At 31.4% G+C, this 22055-nt stretch overlaps 1 protein-coding gene across 1 annotated transcript in view; it reads left to right on the top strand.

Annotated features, from left to right (window-relative positions):
• Positions 1 to 22055, top strand: part of LOC129910518 (uncharacterized) — an 82245-nt gene that overhangs the window by 44350 nt on the left and 15840 nt on the right. The window contains 5 exon segments of the mRNA XM_055987938.1: positions 18601 to 18864; positions 21038 to 21241; positions 21309 to 21428; positions 21492 to 21634; positions 21702 to 21791. Of these exon segments, the coding sequence (XP_055843913.1) occupies positions 18766 to 18864; positions 21038 to 21241; positions 21309 to 21428; positions 21492 to 21634; positions 21702 to 21791 (656 nt within the window). The 5' untranslated portion in view covers positions 18601 to 18765.

The raw sequence follows: 22055 nt of genomic DNA, 5'->3' as shown, positions 1-22055 counted from the left end.
TTGAGGATGATAACTAGGAAGATCATTACTGTTTTTGGGAGCTTCTTTGTGATGAAGTTAGAAATGCCATCTGATCCAGCTAATTTCTTCGGTTTGGATAGATTAATTATTTCAGCAATCTCTTCTCGGGAGCTCTCACTGCAGATACGGATAAAAAAAACACGACTATTATACTGGTCTGCAAAATTCATCTTTTTTTTATCAATCAAATAATTTTTTGAAATTATGAAAGATTTGACTTTCCTGAATCTAAATCTGGTTTCAGAAAAATTCTAGCACGTACCATTTTTTTTTAAATGAGTAGATTGAAAAAAAAAGAAACACCTTAACTAAGAAAAATGTAAAATATCAACGCCCATTATATTTAAAAAGTCAAATATGTAAAGAAAACCATAATAAAATACATTAAACCAGAGATCAGAAATAAATCTCAACCTTTCGAAAGGTTCTTTAATAACACTTATTTGTTGCCATGTCATATAATAACCTTAATTTTAAAAAAAGAAAAATTTCGGTCAAGGTCTGAGAGAAACCATTATTTTGTTTTGTTTTATATTTCGGTCAACCAGTTAGATTTATCGCTGAGAAAAAAAAATTAATCTCATCTGCAAATTTATCAATTAGAACATCGGTCTGCTGAAATATTCGAAATTGCATTGGTCGTCCCGGCGACTCAAATCACAGTGGAAAGGACATTTTTCATATTTACATTTTATTTTAAGCCAAAAGAGATATTATCTTGGGTCAAAAAACTTTGAGAGTCTATTAACATTTTTGACATATTCGACTTTTTCCTTTGAATTAAACATTTATGATTTATTTTCTGCGAAAACGGTTAAAGGTTGACCTTTTCCTTTAATTTTTTTTGTAAAAATCTCAACCTTTGAGAGAGATTTTAAAAAATAAAAAATAAATCTCAACCGATAACCTTTATTTAGAGTAATGTGGTAACTCTCAGAGCGAAACCAGTTGAAAATAAAGGTTGACTGTTATTTCTGATCTCTTATTTTTACGTTTTTGTAATTTTATATACTATTTTTCTATTTAGAAATATCTAATTTGTAATAAACCATTCCATAAACTGCCTTGTCAAGCTTCAGATTTGTTTCTCCTAGAAACAAAAGTATTCTTTTTTGATAGGTTTTTGATTTGCTGAGTTAGAATCCAAAGTCAAAAAAATTCTATTAAGGCAGGATTTTGATATATTCGCATTTAAGGATCTTAAAATCAATTTTTTTTTAGAAAATCAAAAAAAAGTACTGTATCTCAAAAACCAGAGCTAACCGAATATTTTTGAGTTCGGATTCAAAATCAACACACTAAAATCCATTAAAAAAGTATACTTTTGTTCTATTTAGAAAGATATATGAATTTTTAAAGATCAGTTTCTTTATGGTAAGATATGCCAAACCTAATAAACTTACTTAAATTAAGATATCTCGGAGAAGAAAAGAGATATTGAGAAGATTGAAACTGAACTTAAAAGAAAAAAATTAGTTTTTTTCATAAACCCTAACAATATTAATTGAAAAAGATTACATTATGCCAAAATATTTCTTCGAAAATAGCAAAAAAAAAAATGGGTTTTTGAGATTTTCTAACGGGAATATATAAAAAACGTGACGTGCTAGGGCCAATTCTGACTTCGGATTCTGAATCAGCATACAAAAATCCTTTAGAAAAATATAGTTTTATTAAAAAGAGGATTTCCTTGCAGACCAGTGTTATTGACAAATTTCGATCTAAAAATAAGATTTGACATCTTTAACTCGGAATCTGAAATTTAATTTCGGTGTTGGTCGAAAAATGCAACTTTAAACATTTTTTTAAAACTTGTTATGAAATTTGTCAAAAATATGACCTTTAAGCTATTTCAACTATAAAAACAAATACGTAGGACTTTATCTAGTAGTTTATTATCATTTCTTTTTTTCAATCTATCAATCGCTCGACCAACATATTTCTGTCCTAAGGTTTTCTTTTAATTTAAATAATTTACTTTCCCAGTACAACGGTTTTACATCAATACCTTATTTACATATATTATATTTTTACAATATGTATTTTTCATCGCCTCAGAATCCTCATCCCTATTGGCATCTTTTAATTAAGTTTCCAAAAGAAAGCAAGAATTGCTGAATGCCGATAGTCAACTTTCCTATCACTATAAACAACCTCAAGCCGCATTTCGAAATGAACGTTTTCACTAAAGCAGTTTACATTAAAAAGCTTCAATATGTATGTATATTACTTGTTCGTAGAAGGAAAAACCAGGATGACGGCAGCGGTTCCCACTTAACCAGTCTCTTCCTATGCACCATAAGCTTTGCTATACAAAGTAAGAATACTAATACATGTAATTGCCACACAGCATGATGTCACTGGCTCCAAAACCCCCAAAGGGGATGTAATTTAGTTCGAATGCCCAGGCATTCGCATAGTATAAAACACTATACAGTATCTACATATATGCAGGGCCAAAGCATCTTAGACAACATTCAAATCTCTCAAACTCATCTCTGCGTTGTGTACTGTGTGTACACAAGAGCAACAAGGACTATGCAGCAATTCATACTCATTCTTCTTCTCTGCTGGAAATAGATGTATTTTGTTTTAGAATCAACTTCCTAAACAACTAGACTGTGTTCTACTCCAAATTCCCACCCACATCTGACTACCCATGTGCAAGGAAAGGAGTAAACTTGCTACCACTTCAAAGAGCTCCTAGGTACTCTTGTAAATAAAAAGGTAAACGACTAACACAATGGCTGTGGTTGAAAATTCTCAGTGTGTTTTTTTTTTTTTGTATTTTTGTATTTTTATTGTGCGACATTGCAACACTATTTCCACACTTTTATTCGCTGTCGCCGACCGACATACAGTGAGACAAATCGGTTTGAAATTTTGAATATTATCAACAAATGTTGTTGGAGACAGAAATGTTTTTATGTTCATTTTACCAAGAAGATCGATACACCTTGGGGTTGGGCAAAAGTTGGGGAATAGAAGACGAAAATATTTCACCGAATACCTTACGCAACGAGGTCTCGAGAGTCAACTTAATTGAAGTTGCTATCAAGTCGACTGTTACATTGGGATGCACAATATCAGAATTGTAATTTGTTTCCGACATTCGTTTAAATTTTCTACATCATAATTTTTAATATTCAAAATAATAATTAATTTCTCTATTTTTATCCAACTGTGACCTATAGGCTGTCACACTGTACGACGACATACTTGCAAGTGGATCTCTTGTGTTCAAAAGTGGCGGTCAAAGTTTTGTTGTTGTTGGTTGTTGTTCTAGGTATAGTAAGGGTGCGCCATGCAAAGCGCGGCAGCATATCTACGCTGCGATGCGGTTGTAAAGATTCTTTAATACCTCACTTGACCCATTTATTAATTCGTCCGAAAAACTCGTGAACAATTTGCCACACAAAAAAAAGTAGATGAAAAATGTTATTTCAGCTGGGTGCAGTTTTTTGTTGATTTTCTGTTTTTTTCTTCTTTTTATTATTTTGATTGTTGCCGTTTAAAATAGAAAAGAAATCAGAGAAATGATTCGTTTAGGAAAAGCTTTGGTGTGGTATATTTCGCAATGTAATCGTATGTGTTTGTCTTTTTTTTTTTATTTTTATAGACAATGAAGAAAGAATTACAAAACAGAACAAATGTGTTTTTGAATAAAAAAAAACTAGATAAAAATTGGGTTGTTTTTTTTTACGACAGATCATTTAGTAGACAATTCGTTCAAAATAATTTAGTTTCTTCGGATTTTAAATTTCGGATAATAATTACCGCCGATAGAAAATGATGAAGAAAATCTTTTAAAATCTCCCTGGAGTTTCCTTGAAGAGTTCTGTTCATATTATGGAATAAGGGAGAATATACAACCACGACTTATACGCTATACGGGCTTACTACTTACAGCGACATCGAAATGGTCAGAAAGCTGAAAGTTCAGCAGCTATGATGTCTGGGTCATGTGGAAGTATTAACACAATAACAAGTATTAACATATAACAATTTCAACTTGATGTGCACAACTGAAGACAGCTTGCTAGGAACCCAGCTGGCTGGAGAGGCTTGTTGGTTGAAGTGGGTTTATTTTAAAACAGTTCTGTAATTTTTTTTTATTGTTTTATACTGTTAAAAATATTCTCAAAAATTACGTAAATACAGAAAATATTTTCTAGAACTAAACTTATCAAAAGGAAAAATGTCAATGCTGCAGATTTGAATTCAGCCGCCGAAACATACACCAACATGCTGATTCTTCCTTATAGCTAAAGAAATGAACAATAAAAACTGTAGATTTGGCTAGTAGACCAGTGCCAATAATTTTTTAAAATAAAAAAATTATTAGCAGCAGGGTGGTGGGAAAATTTAGGATAAATGGTATATGAAAGGGGAAAAATAAATTGCCCACAAAAAAATTGGGGGAAAGTGGGTGGGTGGGCGAATAAGTGGGGTGGGTGTCAAAAATCATGGTTTTTTACGATTTCTGTCAAAATTAGACGTCCTATCAAAAAAAGTCAAATGCAAAAGTTGTAGGTAGTATAAATGTCTACAACTTTTACTCAAACAATTTTTTTCTATAACCTCAAAAATATTGAAAAAAAATGCAAAAATACGATTTTTTTATTTTTTATTTTTATCTTTTACAAAAATAGTTGGATTTTAACAAAACTTGGTTAAAAATTACTTTGTTATGTTTTCTATCTATTAAAAATGTTTTTTGAGCAAAAAGTTAATTTTTGGATTTTTGACGAATTTAATTTGAAAAAATAGCCTATTTTTCAATCAAAAGAGTTACCGAAAAAATTTTTGATTTTTGAAAAGTTTGGAATGCAATTATTTAGCTTAAAACCGTTTTTTAAAAATTGTGTGGAAAAACTATACTTTTGTTTTAGAAAATATTGAGAAAAATTGAAAAAAAAAAAACAAAAAACGATTTTTAAAATTGAAAAATTTTAAAAATTTTCCATAGAAACCAAATTATACTTTTTTAATGGTCATTGACCTTTTTAATTTGAATCAAGCACTAGAATAGCTCTAACGTGCAAAGTTTTTGAGATATTGAATTTTGAACGTCGCAAATACTATTTTTCTGATTTTTGGCATGGTAATATGTCAAAAACGTGATGTGATAGAATTTTTCTGACTTCAGATTCGAGCTCAGCGCACAAAAAACCATTAGAAAAATATACTTTGATTTCTAAAAAAAACTTTTTGACTATTGAAATTGAACAAGGCATTCGATTTTTTCTGCCCTATTGACAGAAATTGTAAAAAACCATGATTTTTGACACCCACCCCACTTTTTCGCCCACCCACCCCCTCTCCCCCAATTTTTTTGTGGGCAATTTATTTTTCCCCTTTCATATACCATTTATCCTAAATTTTCCCACCACCCTTATGCCTTATGCTGCTAATAATTTGTTCAACTTTTGCCTTCTGAAAACCGGATTGGCACTGGTCTATAGGTAGTCTTGCGAAAGACGAAGTGAAACAAAATACTTTAGAAGACATCGCGATGGTTTTTTTTCAAGTAAGGGCATTAATATGTCAAACAAGTTTTAGATTTTTCGGAAATGTTTCCATATCAGAAGTTTTTTTTTAAATTAAAAACACGCTGCTAAAATTTCGAGCTCAAAACTTTGGCAGACCTTCAAAAGCTGTATTAAAAAAAAAGTATTGGGTTTATTAGTGTGTTTTTAAGGCTCAATTAGCTTATTTATCTTTAAGGTGTTAAGACGAGTTAAAAAATTTAGGCGTTAAAATACGCGGGCGGAGACCTATCACGTTTGGTAAAGCTAGTTGCACTGATTAGGTACGAAACGTTATTTAAAAACTCCGTAACAATCCCAAAATCTAAAGTGAGGGGCCAAAAACTGTTTTTTGTACCTTCTCCAATTGAAAAAAAAAAATCTAGCTTCGTCAAAATAGATAGATTTTTTTCAAAGGTACTGCTTCTTACAAATCGTCAAAGTCGCCATAAGTTTACTACTTCAAAATTAATTTATTTTGTTTATGACGTTATTTGTCTCATTGTGCGACATCATGTTATTTTTTTACATTTGTCGTTTTTTATATTATTTTCTAAAAGTATATGTTTGATTAATAAATTATTGTACTTTTGGCGCCTTTTAATTGAGGATATACTATATCAACATATGCCTTCTTTAACTTATTGAATACAATTAAAACTTCATTAAAATTCATAACTGCTTTATGTTATTTTTTTAGTGCAGTGAGAAATAAAATGAATGGATTTTTCGTGCTTTGAATAATGTCGGTTATTTTCAAAAGTATTTTTCTTAGACATCGATATCTATAAGCAATACAAGTGATCGATTAATATTTTTGTATATGAATGAATTCCATTGTGTAGAAGAAAATATACTTTAATAATGTGCATATTTAAACACATTTTTTACTTGTTTAAATGGTGTCACTGCAATAAAATGAAGAGATATATAAAGATCATTGAAGGCTTGAAGTGGGTATGGTATGTAGACAAAGAAATATCGATATGTGCCCTAGATTCATTCTTGATAAAAGTAACTTAATCAATGGTTGGCACATTTTCAACGCTCCACCATTCCATTCTTAAAAAACACCTTGTGTAGAGATTGTGCTGCTTTCAAAAAGTCCTACTTTTTCACAGCTGTTTTCACCTATGTAAGTCATAAATAGAGATTTCAAAGATATAAAGATTTAGACTCTAGAGTAAACTACTGCCCAACTCTTCGCAATAAAACACTTTATTAAGACCTGCATGCATAGTTACTCCCATTTTGGTTATAACGGGAAAGACTTTTGCTGGTAAATAATTCCAAAATGTAGGTATTCTGATTTCAGGACTCGAAAAAGTCTCAAGAAACAAGTCAATGATCACATTTTGCACAATCGCACCTAGAGTAATTTGGCCGCCATTTTGTTTTTTATAAAATTTTACTTTTTTACATAACTCGCGTATTTTCAAATCTACAGAAAAATATGTCTGACAAACTTAAAGATGCATAATTTAATTTCCTACAATATATGTTAAATAAATTAAATAAATTCGTAGTGAAAGTTGTAGATCTTTTAATTATCTCATTTTTACTTGCGATATAGGTACTATATACGGTGACCATCCGTCCCGGTTTACCCGGGACTGTCCCGTATTTCTATAGCTTGTCCCTGGTTTTTATTCAGGAAACCCGGGACGTATCAGTGTCCCGTATTTTGTAATGTGTCCCGTGATTGTCCCGTATTTCAACATTCTCTGATTTTTGTATTCAAAATTTTAATTACTTTATACGAAAAACAAGAAAACAGTGGTTGAAAAATAAAAGTTTTTTTTTAATTTTTCGAATAAAAGCATTAGTTTTTAAAAATTCTTCATAAATTATAATTTAATTCCAGCTTGTTTTTGTCAGTTTGGAAATCTACACTAATATAAGTCGAATAATGAACAACATATGAATGAGAAAGAACTCAGCTAAATTTCAAAACTTTTAAGGACAGTTGAATTCCATATTACAAAATTTCAAAATCATTTAAAATAAAATTAAAATGTTAAAAAACAGCTCTCACAATTTTAATAAAACAAGTTTTTTCAGAAGTTATTAACATTTCCTATTATAAAACCGTTTTATTGATTTTTGACTTCCTCGTAAACGACTTAAATGATTTCAACGAAAATGTTTGTTTAAGCATTTTATTTTATTTTATTTTATTTATTTTATTTTATTTTATTTTATTTTATTTTATTTTATTTTATTTTATTTTATTTTATTTTATTTTATTTTATTTTATTTTATTTTATTTTATTTTATTTTATTTTATTTTATTTTATTTTATTTTATTTTATTTTATTTTATTTTATTTTATTTTATTTTATTTTATTTTATTTTATTTTATTTTATTTTATTTTATTTTATTTTATTTTATTTTATTTTATTTTATTTTATTTAATTTTATTTTATTTTATTTTATTTTATTTTATTTTATTTTGTTTTGTTTTATTTTGTTTTGTTTTGTTTTGTTTTATTTTATTTATTTTATTATTATTTTTTTTTTTTTTGATAAAACAAAGTTTTCAAAACGATATAACAAATTTTGTACTGGTCCCGGGTTTCACTTTTAGAAATATGGTCACCGTAACTATATATCAAGTTATGCATTCGTACAAAAAAAAAAAGTTGAGATAACATTTTTCCATGACATTACGATGGTAGACAATGCCAAAAAAGTGGGTCCCGGAAGTCCGTCTGTCTGTCTGTCTGTCTGTCTGTCTGTCTGTCTGTCAGTCTGTCAGTCTGTCAGTCTGTCAGTCTGTCTGTCTGTCTGTATAAGGAGCTACAGCCTAAACGGATGGACCGATTAATGTCAAACTTGGTATGTAGCGTTATTTGGCGACTCTCCAGAGGGGTTTTTGGAATTAATTTTTTTGGACCAAAAATAACGGTACTTGTCATATACCGATTTTAGTAAAATTGAAATATCTCGAAAACGGCTCTAACGATTTTGTTTAAAAAATTCAAATGTTAGTTTTAAGCTAAAGTATATCTTTCAATAGAAAAAATTTTTTTTGAAAATCAATATTAACGGTACCTGCCATAGAACCGTTTTTTTCAAATCCGATTATCTCCGAAACTGCTTATTCGATTTCAACGAAACTTTTTGTGAAGAAGCATTTATATAATTTAAATATAAGCCAAAAATAAAATTTTGAAAAAAATAATTTTTGGATTTTTAAAAAAAATTTGAAAATTTTTTTTTGAAAAATCAAATTTTCGAAAACGGGACATTGAACTTTTTTGAAATTTTATTTTTAGATGTTGATTAGTGATTTCTACCAAATGGCATACTAATTTTATTTTAAAACTTTTTTTCCAAAAAAATATTTATAAAAAATTAGTTTTTTAAAAAACGGCTCTAACGATTTTGAAAATTTTTTTTCTAAAAATGCATGTTAATATATCAATCAAAACTGCATACTTGTTTTGGAGGGCAATTTAATTTCAGATTTTATTTTATTTTTTTTCAAAAACGAATTTTGTTTTTTTTTCAAATTTCTATATAAAAAGTCTTAAAAATTTAAGCAACTTTAACTCTAAGAGCAAGTTCGTGCGACCCAGTCGTGCATTTTATTTTGCATTAATTTTGACATTTGACAGACCGTTTTTGATCTGTAGGCAAAAAACTTAAAACAAATTTTTGCATAGGGACAAAGGTACAGGGTTATTTGCATAAGGTGTAACAAAAACGAATAATGTGCAGGTTGCACTCAGACAAGAAAAAAATCGTATGGGATTGGGGGTCTATTTCCCTCCTTTAAATCAACAAAAACTTTTCTTTTAGCAATCTAATCGTATTGTTTTAATTTTCTTGGCATTAGATTTAGCATTAAGAAATAACTTAAAAACCTGTATGTATGATTAGATTATATTCCACAAACATTTTTTTTTACTGTTTTGTTGACCTTCACTCTTTCCCTCTCTCCCGCCATTCCACCCAATTTTTTTGTATTGACTCTTCTGATGCTTCATTCTTCTTGCGAAAGGAAATTTTTCCTTAGTTTCACGCAAATGTTTCAGCTAGCTTTAAATTGCTAAACCTTTGACTCCAAAACAACATTTTTGTTTTCACCAAAACATTGTATGATCTTTAGTACAATCTTCTTTACTTTGGATAAAAAATGATTTGGTCTTTAAAAACCCAACTTTAACTCATTAATCATAAGCGACGCATTTAAAACCGCATCAGTAATTCAATCAATATTTTTGAAATTCCACGCAAAGGCTTGGTTCTTTATGCGCATTTTTAAACCTTGCATGCATTCGAAGCTGATTTAAATAAATTCTTCAGAGTAAAATTCAAATCTTATTTTCCCCTGTGCTAAAACCAAATAAAAGTACAGCTATGAAAGCTGTTGAATAATAAACAATAATTTTAACATAACTGAATACATATTTACAACTGTCAACCTTCGAATATAAGTTCGTTCAAACAAACAACCTATATTAACATGATCGTCATGAAACACTTTTTTTTCTGCTATCATCTATCAAAGCTGCTGTAATTCCAACTTGAATATGCTTTCAGAACCAGTGAAGCCAGAAAAGTTGTTTATCTAAGCAAAACAAAGACAATGACATTTAATGATCGGCAAATATTACATAATTACAACAATAATTAAAACTCGCTTTAAGAGGGTCTGTAAATTTTTTGTTTACGCATGATCGAAGCTAAAACCCATTTTGAGCAAAATTCTTCGGTATAAAATCATAGAAAGAATTAACTCTGAGCACAACTCTACCGAAGCGAAGTTACATTATTGACTGTTGGTTGGTCGCCAACGAAGTCTAGTCATTCTTTAAATTGATCACGTTTCATTTCTTGGCTTCTTCTTCTCCTTCTTTCATTTGGCTTTCGCACTGAGGCGGAAATTCATTTTCATAAAAATGCATAAATCATCATATTTGCATGGTTGTATGTTAAATGAATGTTGCTCGTTGGTATATGGACATCAGAAAGTGTCGCATTTTGAATTTATAATTTATATTTTATTCTCTGTTTGAGCAGTTTGCGCTTGTGATTGCAATTAATAGCTTGGAGTAAAGGGTGTTTCGGTGAGATTGAAAATGAAATAAATAAACGAAGTGAAAAAGTCTTCTATTTAATGAGTATCTGTTTTAAAATATGAAAATTCTGCAATTAACCTTCAAGCTTCTAAAACCACGGATTGCATAGACTTGGTTGTCACACGCGAATTGAAGATACCTCTTCTGGCACCCTGATATGACATTACAATTCTGAATTTATGCTTTCTGCGATTGTTTATCAACAACCGGGAGATTTTTAAGCATTTTAACTTTTGGTAGTTCTCGTTCTTGAGAAATAAATTTGTACGAATATCATACCATTCTTGGGTAGCTAAAGTTCGAAGTGGTTTTGATTTAAAATAGCACCCACTTGAACTTTAATACGGTAAAAAATGAAGCTAGAGAGCCAATATCGGATGAGGGAAGAATTGCTTGCAAAGCCAAAGAGAAAGACTTTACACTTAACAACGTTTTTGATGCCAACTTCAAATATCGGTTCATTCTACCGAAGTCACACTAAAAGTTCTGTTGACAGCAATCGAATTTAGTGCATAAGGTATTCAGGGTATTCAGGTATTCTGAATGAAAACTCTCTGCGAAATGTGTTCGGCACAAGGACTCCTAATCGAAAATTTTTTAAAATAAAACATCATTCCTTTCCTGTTTTAAAAACCTCTAAGTTAGCTGGAAAACCACACAATCAGGATATATTCGTTTTGCTATCCTATTCAGGTTTCACTATTTGTGTTAATATATTTTTGTTTCGATCTCTTTTTTTCATTGACCTCTGTTAAAAAATTCCGCCTTCGATTTTCGAAAGGTAGATAGTTCGTAAATTTTGCAGCAGATCAAGTGTTTTTTACCATCCTTTTATCATTTAAAAGTGTATAAGTAAATAGGATCATGCCCGTCTTATTTTGACTTACACTCAGTCCCCACATTGAGGTCCAATTTTTTTTCAACGCAAGGTCATCTGCATAACATATTGCTTTCATCCACCTTGTTCTAGCTTAATGATAATTTCATTCATAACTATAAACCGCATATAAAGGGAAATAATACCACCCTGTTCTGTTTCTCTTCTGCCATATCTCGGTCTCTTTGATTAAAATTACTTACAACAAGATTCTCAATGGCTCACATACTTTTGAAGTAGACGTGTTTTGATTTTGCATTAATGGTTCATATAAAACGTATTTTTCTAATATCTTCCAAGTTTTAAACCGCCGATACTATGGATCCAAAGTAGATAGCAGTCGCACTCCTTGAAAATCATTCTTCACCACCCCAACTGCTCAATCAAAGCTTCAAGCAGACTTTACCACAAACAGAAAACATTGTATTGTAATTATTGTTTAATCGTGCCTTTTAAGCGTATTTTTAAATATTAATCTAACGAAAAGCTTAAAACAATCAGTGTTTTAAAAATTGTTTGCCTTCTTGTTTTCTCACTTCACTTCCTACTTTTTATTTTATGCCTAAATGCTTTATACAAAAATATATCAAAATCAATTTCCCTAAACCGTTTCGATTAGGGTAATGTGAAATGAAACAAAAGGAAGTGTGTAATCGTATTTTGCAAAGTGTGATTCTAAAGTGAAGTATTTAAAGTAAAACAACAAAAAAACGAGACGAGAGATTCAAACAAAGGACTTATTGTTTTGCCAAAATACATAACAGGATACTCACTTTAAAGTACATAATTAAGAATCAGCTAAACGACCTCTTGAACGTGTATTCAAAAAATACACAAACACACACACTAACCCAATAGAATAGATTGCGAATGAATGAAAAACACAGATCCCAGATATGAATCATACAACTCATTCTCGATCCCACACATTAAAACGCAAACACACAAAAAAAGTGATAAGAGTTTCTCAATTCATTTGTTTATTGTTTGCTTCCCTAAAATCCCATAATCCACTGTTGAATAAAAAAAAAGGGGTTCAATTCTACGTTATATTTTGAGTATCTACTACCCGCATGAAGGAGTATATGTTGTGAAAAGAAAATGAAATTCAAAATTACATCGTGTCGTAATAAAGGAATTTGACTCATTTTCACAAAATTAACAAAAACTAAAGGGATGAGTTTTCGGAATGGTTAATGGGGATGAATTGAATATAATATTGGCATGATAATGTGGGGAAATATTATTTTACAATTAAAATTTATCTTACCGGAAGAAATTAATAGTTGAAATTAAATTTTAAATATGTATGTATTAGGTAAATTCATTTTATCAATTAAACAATGGCCATAGGGATATTTAACCTGATCAAAAATCCGGAATTTAAAATTGATCATGGGCTCAAAATGTTGCCCTAATTGCATAAATAAAGATGATTTGTTTTTATTAATACCTCCTTATGCCTTTTTAAGGGGGGCTTTGAACATAGTAATTCGCATCCGAGTGTAGGCTTTGTAGGATCTGTACCTACAGGATATAAGAGTTAAAGAAAATTTTATACAACTTCTTCTGAATTCAGTACTTTTAATTCGATCAAGATTGGTAGAAGGTAACTTTCCCTCCATGAATTGGAGCTCTGAGGGTATTTCGTCTGGTCCAACAGCTTTCCCCTTTTTGGAGTAGTTAAGTGCCTCACAAACTTCTTCGACTCCACTGTTACGTCGGATACTTCATTTAGTCAGGTGAACTTTCCCCACTTGTAAAGAATTTTGCCGTCTTCCACAAGTATGTAGTTAACTTTGAGTATTGGTATTGGTAATTAATTTATGGCTACAAATTTCCATTTCTTCTTCTTTGAGCGGCTATTTTGAAGACAGTTTTGCCTTTATTTATGTTTTCTCGTAGCTAATGAATAGTACCAGTAATGGAAGTAGAAATTTCATCCAGCTTCCGATACAGGCCTTCCGTATTCTTCGCTTGAATTTGGGTGCACTTCTTCTTCGCTTGTTTCTGCAGATTCTATAGTCCCCTTCAAGGTGTGATTTTTGAGTATTGCTAATGAATTTATCTGTATTATTAAAGGGGCCCTTCAAACAACATTTCCATTTTATCAAAGTTAGCTTTTGAACGCTTCTTACAAATTGCTATATTAAAGTTAAGAATTTTGACGTTAAAAAGTTTAGTTCATTGTTCATATTTTTAGCCATTTTGTTCAAAAAATTATGTCTCTAATAAGCAGTAGAAAGACAAGCTTGTCAAGCAGTCATAATGCATTCTAATCTACAAACGAATAATTATCGATTTCCTTCTGAATTTGTAAACCATCGTCAAAAAGATTTATATTTTAATTGATAGAACGTGTTAAGAATAAATTGAGATTACACATAAAAAATTGAAAACCATTTACCAGGATTTAAATCAATACATTCAATACATCATGAACACATGAACGGGTACCTATATATAAATTATTTTTATTTTTTATCCAATGAACTCTTCTAAATTTGAGTAGTTTCTGTTTTTTTTGTGATATATATGATATAAGAGCTGGTATTTTTTATCGAGCCATAACAGCTAAAATATCCATTTGAACTTTATTTCTTTCACATGATCCAAATATTAATAGGCACCCAAACCAACCATAACCATTACGCATGTATAACCAACAAACACATACAATCCAGGTTGGTATTTAGTCAATTGAGAGCCTAAGAACTTGAAATTTTAAGGGCTTCATAAATTACTCTTATTGTTTTGATGATGAAACCATAAAATTGGATGAAAATATTTTTATATCTTCCCTAAAAGAAATTTAAAAACAAAACTGTTTTATTTGTTAGAAAACTGGTGACAATATTACAGTGAATTTGGTATATTAAATCTGGCACTGGATTTCTGTGTAAATCTGTCTATTTTTCAACCGTCACACTCTTTGAATCATATGCCACTTATCCAAGTAACATCACATAGGGTGCATTGGATCAAAACTCACCTCCAATATAATAAAGAGTTGCGTGGGCTTGAAGAAACTCAACTATCTGTATCTCTTCGTCTTCATACAGCACAAATCCAACGCATATCTTACGATGACACGGGTGTTACACGTACGCAGTCAGAGTAATGAAAATTGAAAGGTTTTGTATTTTGTATACTCACTCATGTAATATATGACGATGACGACAAATGAATCTCTAAAAATAACAAACACCAATCCGATAGTATCTTTTGATCAAAATAAAAAACAAAAAAAAAAAACCAAGAATCTTTATTAGGCGACTCTGCCGAACGTATAACAAAAAACAACAACAGCTTCATGGCGGGCGGATATGCGTTCTTTTGTAAAAAAAAAGAAAAAATTAAAAAAAAAAAAAAACGAACGTGTGTTGGGGAATCAACTGATTCCAGATGAAGGATTGCCTGCCATACCATGGAGGGGCAGATGGTTTATGAACTTAAGAAACGGACGCCAGCCAAAGTGCATGGTTTGAATTTTAATGTTTTTGTTTCAATATATTTATGGAATGCACACTATCCTGACGCGCTAGCAGTAGAAATGAGCGAACAAACAAAGAAGCTTGGCCTTGTTGTCGTCTATAAAATTTAATTGATTATGCCTTTTTGAAAATATATACGAACTCAAAAATATTCATACAACCAACTACCTATGTGATGTACTTTGAAAATCCAAATAAATTCTTCAATAATATTTGTGTGTGGTGTGCTTTTTTAACTGCATAAATACATAGTTTTACCTTTGAATGTAGGTCAGTTGAGAAAAGTAAAACCTATACCTACCTACATTTCTGTATGAAACATTACATTATACAACTCTCTAAATTGAGTTCGTTTTTCTAACTCAAAGAACGCGCGTTTATATTAGATTTCAATATTAAAGAAAACACACTTCTCAAAGGTACTTGAGATATCAACAAAAATGTACTTCAAAATAAGGACAGGGCCATTAGATTACACGGGTCGTTGCATTTGCAAATGATTACACAGTCCCATATCCATATCACACTTTTATTATTGTTAAATCATAATCTTTCGAATTTGATTGCAAATTAGATTACGAGCACATTATCGAAAAAAATAGCATAATTGATAAGGTATCTAATAGATATGGTTGTTTTGGGGTTATAGAACTTTTTAACAACAAAAAAAAACATTGAAGTAAGTAAACCTACTGTTTAGTATTGCCTCTAGAATTATGTCAGTAGTTAACGCTATATTGATGCGCATAACGAACACTCAAATAAGTTTCCAAGAAATACCAAAATCTATAAAAATGAGCATTCATTCCCTTTTTTTGCCTAGTGTCGGGGTTTTAAGTATGTTATAGCAAAAAGCCACCCCTACCAATTAAAATATTACCTAAACCAGACTACACGATATATTGCATTTAGTTTTCCTTCGTTGACTAGTCTAATCAAAATATAAGCGATTCAATTCATAACCATTAACTCATAAATTCTGAATTGGAACAAATTTGTTTTTATTTTATAAAATAGAATTTATAATGATACAAAACTAATTATGGCCATTACAATAGTTAGCAACAACGCCCGACAGAAGTTGCTTTGCAAAAGCGTTTTTGAGAGTGCAATATAGCTGACTTAGGGGCGACTTAGAACTACAAAAAGATAGGAAAAAGTTTAACAAACAAACAAAATACTTAAAAATCGTCTTCAGAACTACACGACGAAAAAAAAATTTCAAATGCTCAAAACCACTATTTGTCTGACGTTTTTTTTTTTGGAAATTTTTAGCTAGCACCCGAAATTTTTTAGATGGAAAAGATTCTTAGCTAAAATATGATGTATTGCATCAACGTTCAATTTAGAGAGATGAGAGAAATTAGAAGACTTTTAGAGAACGATGTATAAAATATGTAGTTTTGGTAACAAACCTAGACTTAATAAATTCTACAATTTAAAAAAAAACTGCTTTTTCACCATTTCTTTTTTATTTTGACACTTGAACCTAGAACACGTTATTTTAAATTTATTTACTTAAATAATATATATTCGTTTCCAAATACGACGATTTGTATATCGTGGGCACAACGCCAAAACCACGAATCTGCAAAATTGTAGTTTTGAGAAAAACGGCTTCAAAGTTTTGGAAATGCATACAATCTTATGGGAACTCGTGCTACGGAAATTGATATTTTAGGCTTTTAGGCAACAGATGGATGATTGGGGTCGAAGCAGTGGATAGAGGGACCGATAACAAGTTAAATGACGCATTAAAGTGAAAATGTCCAAAAATGCAGATTCGCGGTTTTGGCTTTGTGCCGACGATATGAAAATCGGTTAAAAATGACGTGAGAAAAAAAATGTTAGATTTATTAAAATCTAAAAATTAAGATTTTGCTCAAACAAAATTTCTAGCTTACTTAAAAGAAAAATACATTTTCAAAAAATTAATCAAAATTAGACATTCTTAATTTTTCTTTGAGGTTATAGTAAAAAATGATCCAATTAAAAGTTGTAGACCTTTTAATTTTCTTCAGCTTTCCCTCCTCCACCCACTTCCTGCTATCTGCTGCTATCCAATCGATTTTCCTGTACGAATTATTTTAAAACTTGTCAGCACTCTTTTTCTGCTAGAATTTTTGATTCAAAAATTATTTCCATTGTTCTATTCTAGGAACAATAAAATGCAAAGAAAGTTCTGTTAATATTTTTTTAATGTAGGTACCCCCGAATATTTGTCTTATTTTACTGTTCTATATGGGAACTACTTCAAACCAAAGAAGGTGTTCATAAAGAAATATTCAGCCTTTAGAAACAGCCCGAAATAATGTGTCATACGTCAACTTGCAACTTGGTAAAACACCACCTCCCCCATACTTCCCTTTATTAATTGCGATTTAAAAACAAAAAAAACCCAATAGGGTAATTTTATTAAGCTTTAAACCAGCTATATAGGATAAAATTCTGGGTCGATACTAACGAAAAAAGTTCTCATTTAAAAACTACCAGATTTATCGTAAAACTCAACGAAAATACGTGCGACCTAGTCGAACCCTTTATTACTCAAAGTTCTGAGTTTGTTAGCATGTGAGTTATAGTGTTTCAACTGACTAATACACCTAAGGCGTGGTTTCTCAATGAACCTCGATCTATGTATGTAATGTGCTCTTAAGATATTCTAGTCACATCCTCGCGATGCAGAATATACATACATACACATATAGAAAATAGATACAAAAAAAAAAAAAAAAAAACAAATAGAAATTAAACCCTCAACTAACTAAATGAATAATGCATTTTCATTTGTATGATGACTCCTGGAAAATCACTGCATTTTCCTTGAAATAGAAATAGAGAAGAAGACAATCAGCAATGGCGGCATTTTTCATCACAACAACAACAACAACTCTAAGACTCTCTTAGAACATATTACAACTACTTTGTTTGCCATTATGCCACATTGTTTGGAGGATAATATGTGACTTATATGCCAACCAAAGATTATTAACTACTTATTATGTGCCGCTCTTCAACAATCGATTGCCATCTATTGTTTAGCTTTTTTCGTGTTGCTACTGCACTCACTGCACACTGACAACACGCTGGGGAAACATACTTAGAATGGTTCATGTGGAATCTGGGTCATACCCGTAACCTTTTTGAAAGTGTTGTTTATACTCTCCCATCATCATCCCCTCGAAAGCATTTTGTTCTACATTGTGTCTATACGACGACAAAAAACACGTGGATGAACTCGGCACCATGATATGTGCTCTCTTAATCCCTTTCAAACACATCCAAGAAAGCATAAAGTGTGGGGTGAGATGGAAGGGGGAGGAGGAGGTGGAGGCCAAGATGAATTATTATTGAAAACTTACTCAAGTGGTAATTAGTGCAACTTCTCAACTGAGTTTCTTTGAATGTATAGTCTAAGTCTTAGTTAAGAAAAATGAAAAAAAAAAAAAAAATATCAACAAAAAGAAAACTAGGATCATAAACTACATTTTTTTTTTTCTTCAAATTTGTATGCTCAAGTACAATTATTTTGTTGTTCAAGTTTTGTTTATTTTTATTGAAATCTTTTCTTTTTTCTTCTTATTTCTTTCAGGTACAACATGATTTGAATTATTTATCTCAGTGGAACGGATTGTGCTTTGGATATTCTGCTGCAATACCTTTACTTTTGGCTTTCAACAAACAAACAAAAAATATCAAATAAAAGAAACTTTTTATACTGCACACAATTTTCTTCTTCGGGGAGAAGCACACAAACATGATTTCGCTAAGCTTCCGCAATTTATCATTACTTACATTATGTTTTCTTCTATCAACAAAAGCAGAGCGCGACTTTAATTTTAATGATGATATACAGGTAAACGAAATTAATTTAAGATTTTAAAAAGACATTATAAATATACTTTTCGGTTTGTTAACTCGTTGCACCTTCAAATTAGAAAGAACTTTTTATTATTGTTTAAATTGTAAAAAAAAAAAACGTTAGAACTTATAAAATTAGCCCACTGACTGAGTCGACGCTTTAGGGACGCGTCAATAGGGACGCTGTGATTTTTGGCAAGGTGATTGATTTGGTTTTAACATGACCAAATTAATAACCCAACTTCTTTTGACCTCGAATCTTGACAACTACGTTTTCAGGAATCCAAAAAACAATGTCAAAACAAAATGTATACTCTGTTAGTTAGTCAGCCATCCCTGAATTTTCAGCTTTCTAACCATGTCGCTGTCGCTGTAAAGACCGTACAACTCGTGGTTGTATCTTCGTCTCCACTCTCCCCCGATGCCCATTACCTGAAGAATCTATTTCTCTGCTCTTATCAATGACCAAGCCTACGTCTTATACAGCAGGACTGGGATGATTAAGGTCTTGTACAGAGTTTCCTTAGTTCTTTGAGACAGGGCTTTCCTGCTTTAATACCTTCTATCTCCGAAGAAACAGCCATTGGCTTCATCTCAGTGTACGGATGTCATTGTGCGAGGTTATAGTGGAACCCAAATATACAAAGTCTCCGACTTTTTCAAAATTATATCTGCCCATTTTGATGGTCTGCTCGAGTCGGCGGCGGCGCGGCGGTGTTATACCTCTCTTTTCGTAGACAGCATATACTTTGTTTTTGTCTAATACTATTATCCTGAGCTTAATGGGATCAACCCAAGTCACTCCGACAACACTATCACAGCTATTCTTCGAAATCTTTCAAGCCCCTCAAGTAAGGAGGTGGGTGTTGGCGGGAAAACAAAGCAATTTATTTCCACACGTATGGATCGAAGAATAATGACGAAGTCGATGAGTATTCAAATAGACTCAATGTTAGTCTCTACTTACGCATACCAAACTATAGTAATGTATTCCAAACAGAAATTCTGGCCATTGCCCTGGATCAGAGGAAACGCCTTCAGCTTAATCAAACTGTATTTATCGCAGTTTCAATTCTTCTCCTTGTATATTGAGAGGAGGTAACTAACCCACCACAGATAGGGCACTTAGTCAGCCGGATAAGGATCTTTTTTCAGAACTGAAAGGAGATATCGTCATGTCCGATTGTTTTTCCTTTTTGCAATTTCTCACCGCCAAACTAACTTCTCCAAATTTAACGCAGGGAACTTCTCCGCAATCATTTGCGGCTATTTGGATCATTCTCCCTGTTCAGACCTAATTTGAAAAACATAAGCACTAAAAATACACCACATCTTTTTTTGCATCACCAGTTTTAGAACAATCAAATGGTCGGAACCGCCATGAACTTCAAAGTATGTCTAAGAAACGATTTCTGTTTCGAGTGTTTACCATATTGTTTCTTGGATGCACAAGACGTCCACTCGCCTTCTCTTCATCATTCCAATTCACAGCTTTCACCGCTAATACTCCAACGCTTCAACTCACGTCAGGATACTCAATCTTTTTTTAATCAAATGCATATACATTGCTATGGCCTTATCATTTTTAATGACTCTTGTATTTTTACCTTGCATAACTGTGGTTCTGCCTAGCCTAGAGGCACTACTTGCCTCTCGTAAAAGCAATTACTTCCATAATTCTCGAATTTTCTTGAAACCACGGAGTTGTCGAAACTGACATCTTTAAGTTTTCGTTATTTATATTCTGCACCCAACTAGAGTTACCAATGAGACTCATTTAAGCCTCAAGTTTTGTATTTGAACTCAAGGACACATATCGTCGGTCTCATGAGAAAACCTCGTAACTCCCAAAATCAAAATTTTACAGGAGAGAGACGAAAGAGTAAACAAACAACAGAGTAGTTGGGAAGAAACGCGCTATGCAAAATTTAAGTCTATTTAGAGTTTCCGGAATGACCCCAAATTTTCTGGGTTGCTCCGCTGACATATTTTCTAAAGAATGGCATTCAAAAGTCATTTTTGAAAAAAAAGTGGAGTTACGAGGTTTTCTCATGAGACCGACGATATTTATTTTAATACTTGAAAAAGACAATTCGACTGAGCTGTTTATTTTTTTATTACAATACTTTCCTTATATAAAATGATTAACCTTTATTTTTTTTTTTTAGATATCATTTAGTGAACCCCAAGAGGAACCCAAAAAGATTTTACTTTACAAAAATCCTTACACAATAGAATACTCACAATGTCCATATACAGAGAGTAAAATAATGCTTTCACTAATTCTCAAATCGAATGACTGGAAAGATCTCATAGAAAAGAAACGAACTAAAATTCTTAATAAGCTATCGAAATTCTTCGCTATTCCAAAGGTAAGTTAAAAAATGATTATAAAATACCCATAATTTAAAACAATAAATCACACACACTCTTTTACAGGAATTTATAGACTTTGATTCTGTGACGAAACGAGAAATCTTAGATTTGTCCAAAAATGCAATCAGAAAAGGACCAAATAAGTCTGATACTAGTAGAAGATTGGGTAGAGTTGACTTTACGGTAAATATTAAACATTGTTTTCTTTTTCAAAATCGCTATTTTATAACATATTTTTGTCTTCAGATTGGATGTGACCAGAGTTATTTTGCTGCTGGCGAACCAATTTCTAACCAAATCGCATTGCAAATGAAGGATGGATCACTCAATGATATTGCTGGTATCGATTTTGGTTGGTGGGTCATCTGGCGGAAAAAACTAAGCAACAGGCAAATATATCAATCGAATAAAAACCGAACAATTACGTTAACATATTATTATTTTTTTTTTAAATAGGGTTCAACGCTTCCGACGACAAGCTGAAGGGTCCGGTGAAGAAGAATACGAATATGACTATGAAGACGAAGATGGAGATGATGAACTTGAGTAAGTTTAAAGAAAAAAAGAAACTATGCATTTCCTTTATGTATTACATGTAAAATACTATGCAAACGATACACTCTACGTCAAATAATAATGTGCTGGGATTTAAAAATCAACTGAGATTTAAGGAACAACACTATACATTGAAACCCTTTATGGAAAAAAGTCAATAGGAAATTTGAAATTGTATAAATAATGTGTTTGAATTTTTGTTCCTCTTGCTTTTTTTGTTTCTCTTTGCCGTATTACGTTAATTTATTTTACACT

The sequence above is a fragment of the Episyrphus balteatus genome, chromosome 1 (genome assembly GCF_945859705.1).
Source record: "Episyrphus balteatus chromosome 1, idEpiBalt1.1, whole genome shotgun sequence".
Lineage (NCBI taxonomy): Eukaryota > Metazoa > Arthropoda > Insecta > Diptera > Syrphidae > Episyrphus > Episyrphus balteatus.
The sequence above is the reverse complement of the archived record's forward strand: the minus strand, read 5'-3'. Positions and strand labels throughout refer to the sequence as shown.